The 7,337-nt window shown below is 36.4% G+C and overlaps 1 protein-coding gene across 1 annotated transcript in view; it reads right to left on the bottom strand.

The window, feature by feature from the left end:
• Window positions 1–2,442: 2,442 nt before the first annotated feature.
• Window positions 2,443–7,337, bottom strand: part of LOC107671937 (segment polarity protein dishevelled homolog DVL-3-like) — a 40,894-nt gene continuing 35,999 nt past the window's right edge. The window contains exons 13-15 of the mRNA XM_016464986.1: window positions 6,274–6,441; window positions 5,941–6,156; window positions 2,443–4,116 (exon numbers count right to left, since the gene is read on the bottom strand). Coding sequence (XP_016320472.1) covers window positions 3,740–4,116; window positions 5,941–6,156; window positions 6,274–6,441 — 761 coding nt within the window. The 3' untranslated portion in view covers window positions 2,443–3,739. The remainder of the gene's footprint in view (window positions 4,117–5,940; window positions 6,157–6,273; window positions 6,442–7,337) is intronic.

Here is a 7,337-nt window from a genome sequence, read left to right as displayed (position 1 = left end):
TCTCTGAGCAATGGACGGTGTTTACTTATTGAATGAATCAGCTTTTTGAACGAATCGGTTGAATAAATGATTCAGTGATTCACTCATTAACAGTCAAATGCTTTGTTCCTGAATGAATCAGCCGTCTGAATGAATTGGTTGAATCTCGATGACTCACTGATTAACAGTCATTTGCTGCCACCTACTGGCGGTTTTAATTTCACATTTCGACTATCTTTTTCATGTTTTAAATTGTTTCAAATATCAGTATTCAGCGTTTTATGTTAAAAACAAAACATTCGGCCTATTTATGCATCTGTAACTGCAGTTTAAATGCATTCATGTCCCCTCTGAGATACATAAACTGTGTAAATACTAGGGTTGCAAAGGGGTGGAAAATTTCCAGTAAATTTTGGAAATATTCCAGAAATTTTTGAAACTTTCCAGGATTTTTGGAAAGTTTCTGGAAATTTTCCACCCCTTTGCAACCCTAGTAAATACATCTAAATGCTATTTCAGATGCAGATTCCAGAAATATTTTCTTATGTTGGAATGAAAGACACTAAGTATCCGATGAAGTGCTTCTTATTCTTACCCAAAAATACAAAATGGAAGAAAGAGTTAAAACTGAACACAATCTTGCTACTCAAGCTGTGTATGAACATTTTTTATTTATATTTATTTGCTTCTTTTCCTTAAATGCATCCATGTCCCCTCTGAGATAGGCCTACATTAAACTGTGTAAATACATCTAAATTCTATTTCAGATGCAGATTCCAGAAATATTTTCTTATGTTGGAATGAAAGACACTAAGTATCCGATGAAGTGCTTCTTATTCTTACCCAAAAATACAAAATGGAAGAAAGAGTTAAAACTGAACACAATCTTGCTACTCAAGCTGTGTATGAACATTTTTTATTTATATTTATTTGCTTCTTTTCCATTTTGCATTTACTTGTACTTTTACTTTCAATACTTAAGTACATTTAAGATAAAAAAAAAAAGACTTTTCGCACTGAAGTACAATAAATATCACATACTTTAAGACTCTTACTCAAGTAATATTCTAAATGGGGACTTCAACTTCTACCAAAGTCATTTTCTGGTAAGATATCTGTACTTTTACTTGAGTATGGCTTTCAGGTACTTTATACACCACTGCACACCATTACACATATAGCTCAAACAAACATGTTTTTTTTCACTATTTGTTTTCCAATCCCTAAAGTTTTAACAAAGGCAATGCAGCAGCATCAGTGTCCACTCTTCAGAAAGTCAGCCTACGGATGGCTTTCTTATAGTTGACTGAACATTAAAATGAAAGGAGAAAGTATTTTAACAAGTTACACACACTAGCATTAAAAAAGATCTGACTAATGTCTCAAGAGAACAGAGCTATAACTGGATCTGACAAAATTCTTCTGTTCTAAATATGGCATCATGTGCTTAATGAATATTCAAATGTTGTGTAAATAAACTTGAAGACTGTTGGAGTGGATTTGACTCCAGATGTGTGCGTTGGGGGACCAGAAATGAAGTTTTTCACTTGTGCGATTGATGATGCTTCATCTTGTCAAATGAAGGGCTATCATGCGTTCAGTCTGAGTTGTATATAAATTACGGCTTGTCCCTGGATCTTGCTTTGATACAGTGGAAATATAAATCATAGAACAGCTCTTCTGAGAGCCAAAGAGAATGAAATATATTCTTCTCCCTTAAACGCTGGCAGACTGTCAGAATCAGTGTGGGAAAACTTTCTTTATGAGAATAAAACCCATCATTTTCTACCATCTTAAATGGAGCATGAGTGGAAATTAGCTGACTTCCCCACAAGTACATATATAAAATTCCCTTGTGTTTCTTGTGAAAAAGAAGTTCTTAATTGTATTGAATTTGCACTTGTACTTCATACTAAAACTCCACTTAAGTGCGTTTAAAGAGAGTACACTTTCATGCCTGTTTCTTAACACACTTGTACACTTTTAAAAAGTGCACTTTGTGATGTCAAATTAAATTTTTGAAGTAATTGAAGTACATTTTAAACCCTTGTTTTAATAATCTTTTGTCATGCTTTAAAGAAGCACACTTATTTTGATGTGTTGACTAACATATTACATACAAGTTTCAATAGAAATAACATTAAAGTATATTTTAGTTTATTATAAATGCTTGTCAGCACATTCGGCGGTATACTTTAATCATATTTCAAAGACAACTTCTGTTGTCTGTAATTATGAAATTACAAATAGCGATATACACTAAAGTTCAACTAATTGCATTTAACATCAATTTAAACCATATTTTCATTTAATTGTAAATAACATGCATTTAAGTGTCCAAAGACATCACATTCAGTTTGCACTTGAGTATGTTTTTCTAAAATATATTTTCTGTAATTTGTCATTTTGTTTTAAAAAGTGTGCTAAAGTGTACTTCTTTTTTTTACAAGGGGCTGTTTGCTGAAAACACATTCTTTGGTTGTACCTTTTAAGGAATTATGTAAAAAATGGACTTCATTATGTTATGTCTTCATGACTGCAGAAGAATAAAAGTGATTTTCTTTTCACACAAAAACTAGAAAAGATGCACACTCCGTGTTTAGGCAATAAACTATATTTATAAATAAAACAATTTGTTTTGTTTTGTCGTAAAACAGTGTACAGCGAGTATTAAATTGAACCATTCAATACTATCTGTTTCCAATAATTAAAAATGTGATAAATGCATCTGAGAAAAAAAAATGGAAGGTGTTCAGAGAAACAATGAAGCAGAGTGCTGATGGTTAATGATGACAGACATTAACATATTAAGTACTGTGTTGTTTGAGGAAGAGTGAGAGAGTGAAGAGAGCTGCTCTCCATCATATAATAATAATAATAGTGCATCTTTAGGTTGCTTTAGGAGTGCTGATAACATTGAAACATCACTGTTGCAGGTTCAGTACATGTAATACAGGTGCACTGTTACAAAGAATAACATTACAGGACTGAATATCTCCCAGTTAAGTTCTTTAAATCAACATCAAACCATAATTGACTTGATTTACTTAATAAATGTCCCTGGTCTTCTTGTGCACAATTCATCAGTTCAGGTTATTAAAACAATAAAACAGATGAAAAAACATCATGCATCATGTTTAATAAGTTCATTTTAACCCCAAGAGTAAGGCAGACTTTAATAAAAAGTGCTGTCTGTGAACTTAAAAACTCTCTTTTTTTCTCTCTCACTCTCCACCATTCTTAGCAGAAAATTAAAGCCATAAATATAAAATAATTGCCGAAGATTCTATCTTTTGATAGCGTTTGTCTTTTTTAAAAATCATTAAAAATGATTTGTTCATCCTTAAAAAGCAAAAGGTGATTTAGAAGTAAAAGATATCCTCACTTTCTTCTCATATCATGCTTTTCTCTCCTGCTTAATTTAGTTCATCTTTGATTGAAAAACATATCTTGAGGTTAATAAACCAGTCAGAGGACAAAATATTAAAAAATGCAGGTAAAATACATAAAAAGTACACCAAAACCAGCAAGCATTCACCTTCATCACTGCATCGCACAGAGTCTCCTTAAAGGGCATGATGGGATACGTGATCTGTTCCAGTCTTCTTCACTGAAGAAAGTGCAAGCCACAGGACACAGGAGGGACACTCAGCCACTAAAATGTCAATGCATCTCTTTCTTGTCTTCCTCCTCATCTTTTTTTCTTGATTTCACAGTGCCTTGAGCATGTGAGTCGACCCTCTGGGTCACCTGAAGAACATCACATGACGTCGACAAAGAACTCACTGGGGTTCCCCATGGCCATGCGGAAAGACTGGCGCGAGGCTGTGAGTTCGGGCGGCACTGAGGCCAGGTCTCGGTCTGGAGGAGAGCCCGGCGCTGCTGTAACGAGTGGCTGTGTCTGTGGCTGTGGAGGGAGGCCGGGCGCTCCACACACCAGGCTCTGGACGCTCCGGATGGTGTGTGAGCTACGCACGCTGTGTTCGCTAGGGGGCACCGCAGAGCGCTCGCTGGGAGCCTTCTCTCTTTTCTCGGACTCGCTGCCGCTGCCGGATCGGCCTCCAGACTCTTGCGTTCCAGCTGCTGCGTTTGCGTCGTTTTTACTGCCGCTTCGATTCGAGCCACTGCTTCGACTGCCTGTGAGCGAAATGAAAGAAAGGAAAAGAAAAGTGAGACTTCCTGTTTAAGTCTAATTCTTCGGTCACTTTTCAATGTATACGCCTTGTCATTGGATCACATATAATAAGGGCAGAGAAGTTGACCACAGGATCAGAAAGAGGCATTAAAGTCACCATGAAATCAAAATTGATCAATATTATTTTTTAATGGAATACTGTAGTGTTTATTATAAATAATTTATCCGTGCACTTCATTTTTTTTTTTTTATTCATGTGCTCTCGTAATCTTTAATCAAAAACGTTAACCTCCCCTCCCCCTCAAAACGACTCATCTTCTCTTCCGGTCACGAGCTATGATGCAAAGGCAGAGCTAGTGACGTGAGGGGTAAACGCTGGGATAAACCACAGGGGGAAAAGCTGAAGCTGATGCGTCACTTTATAGCACTGACACCAGTCATGAGGGAGTACATTACCCCTAAACATTGAAAAGATATTAGGATATTACGACAACATTACTCTTAGGACATCACAAACTAATTTTTTCATGAATATGACTTAACCTGATGGAGGACGCGCTCTGTCATTCAGGCAGTCTCTCTCTCTCTCTCGCGCGCGTGCGCTGTTTAGGCATGTTTTGTGCCGTTGATCGTCGTCGTCATCCTTGTTAAATAAAACATTTATTTATGCCTGGGTGTCAGCGGTGAATCCAGTGGAGAGAAATCCCCCACCACTAACTGCAAACTGGCATTCAGATCTGCCTCCATTTTGTTTGCAACACCCCACCTTTCAACGATCCAATCAATTCCCGAAGGACTAAATCAAGTCCCGCCCTCTCATTTCAGATGCCGTTTCACTCGGATTGACGTCACAGTAGAGAAGAAAAGCCAATCGCAACTACCGTTTCATGCCGACTTTAATCGCAACTTCCGTTTCATGCCGACATTAAGGGGCGATATTTTTTTCATGAATATGGAAGTGATTTCCTGGGCATTTTTCTTTACCTTTGTGAGTGTGTGTATATACTGTATATATATATATATATATATCAATCGCCATCGCAAGGGCTGTGCCAAGTGTGTGACCGCACAAGGCCTTGCGCCTCTATGGGCCTCGTGCCAAAATAAAGTGTTTTTGTCCTACAAAAGACTATAATAGCTAAAAATCATAGCTAATAGTGAGACTATGTGTATCATGATACTGTATTATAATGTTTCTTAAAAATGTAGTAGAACTTACAATTCGTTAATGTTGGAAACCTTGTACGTTCATAACTTTTCAGGAAATGTAAAAAAAAAAAAAATTATTATTATTTTTAAATAATTAAACACTGCATTGTCAAAGATGAACATTTTACCAAAATCGAGCGCAAGTGGAGTTACAAGGTTTTTAACCACCGAATGTGTTCTGCCCATCATTACAAGGGCATTAGAAGTGCATCGCATTACGTTTTCATCAATTTACACACTGTAAAGTTTAGTGGAGCTATGTCGGCACCCAATTTTTTCTGACATTTGGCCAAAATGTCAGATGGCAAATGATTGATGGCAAAAAAATCAGTGAAATTCTATAACAATTCAAATTTTTTGTATCTCTTTTAGTATCTTTTAAAAGGTTATTTTAAAATGTATTCCTGTGATGCAAAGCTGAATTTTCAGCATTATTACTCCAGTCTTCAGTGTCACATGATCGGTCAGAAATAATTTTTCATCATTGTTTTATTTAATTGGGCATGTGCAGTTTTTGCCCCCATATCCTGAATTTGGAGGGCATCATTGTTCATTGTGGTGGCATTTTTGCCCCAAGCCCCTGGTTAATTTCCGGCCCTGATCGAACGCAGTCTCACCTTCGCTGTGTGGGCTACCAGCGCTGCCGCCCCCTGCAGTGAAGCTGTAGCTGGGGTCGTGCACAGGGTGGGGATTGTACGGGTGAGGGATCGGGTACTGATAAGGGAACGTGAGCGGCCAGGGAGCTACACCAGGGTGAGGCAACGGAGCCAGAGTGTCCTGGTCAGATGCCCCACTAGAACCATCATGGTCATGCAAGGTGAGACTGGCCATATCTGAGACAGAAGAGGAACAAACAGGAGGGAATAAAGTTTACTCCAAATGAATAAATAAAAGATGCTTTGACGTGAAAGAGTGAGGACAAATCGAAGAACTAAAGATCAGGAACTCACTGCCACACAAGTCACCAAAGATGTAATAGCACTGTTCAGAGAAGGTGATCTTGTTGACAGTGTGCCGTATGTAGCCAGCTTTTAGCAGGTTGCTGGTGTATTTGCGTGCCTCCCGTCTATCAGTAAAGCCCTCGACGTGATGATAGATCCAATCCACCACATCTGAACCTGAGAGGAAAACTAATATTTTACTTCTGAAGACACTAGCGGAATATCCACATCCAACTTCAATTTAATGAATTCTCTGAAATTAATTATTACTTAAAACAATTATGATTGTTACCAATAAAATCAAATACAAAAGTGGTTGTAAATTCACCCTTGTGAAAAAGAAGTAGCCTTTAGTAAAGAGTACTTATTATGGAAATAATGTTTTTGAATTTTACTTTATAAGAACATACTTGAGTGAACTGAGTATAACACATTTGCGTGCTATTTACATTTAAATTAAAATGTATTAAATAGTTTTATTAATTCATACTAAATGCAGTTTTTTTAACTAAAGAGTGCTTTTTAGCCCACTAAAGTAGGTAGTAAGTAGTAAATGTATTCGCAGTTATACATTTGTAATGATGAAGTTGAACTTAAGTACATTTAAAATATATTAACTTTTAACAGTAATATCCAATATCACACTACAGTAAAATTATGATCAAGTACATGTGCTTTAGTATGTTAGTCAACACATCAAAATAAGTGTACTTCTTTAAGATTATTAAACGTACTTAACACATAGTAATTAACAGCAGTTAAAGAGGGACAACATAAGGATTGCAACTTTAAAGTAAAACATTTAAATTGACTTTTAAAAAGTGTACTTACTGTAAGTGGGTTGGAGAAACGGTCATGAAAGTGTCACTCTTTAAGTGCACATAAGTGGCCTTTTATTCAATTATTATTATATTATCTATTAGTTTTTACAAAAATATACTTTCAAGATTTGAAACACACTACAAGTGCACATTCAATACAGTTAAAGGGATAGTTCACCCAAAAATGAAAATTCTGTCATTAATTACTCACCCTCATGTTGTTTCAAACCTGTAAGACCTTCGTTCATCTTC

Source organism: Sinocyclocheilus anshuiensis, unplaced genomic scaffold (genome assembly GCF_001515605.1).
Source record: "Sinocyclocheilus anshuiensis isolate Anshui unplaced genomic scaffold, SAMN03320099.WGS_v1.1 scaffold297, whole genome shotgun sequence".
NCBI classification, from domain to species: Eukaryota; Metazoa; Chordata; class Actinopteri; order Cypriniformes; family Cyprinidae; genus Sinocyclocheilus; species Sinocyclocheilus anshuiensis.
This window is presented reverse-complemented; position numbering and strand designations above follow the sequence as displayed.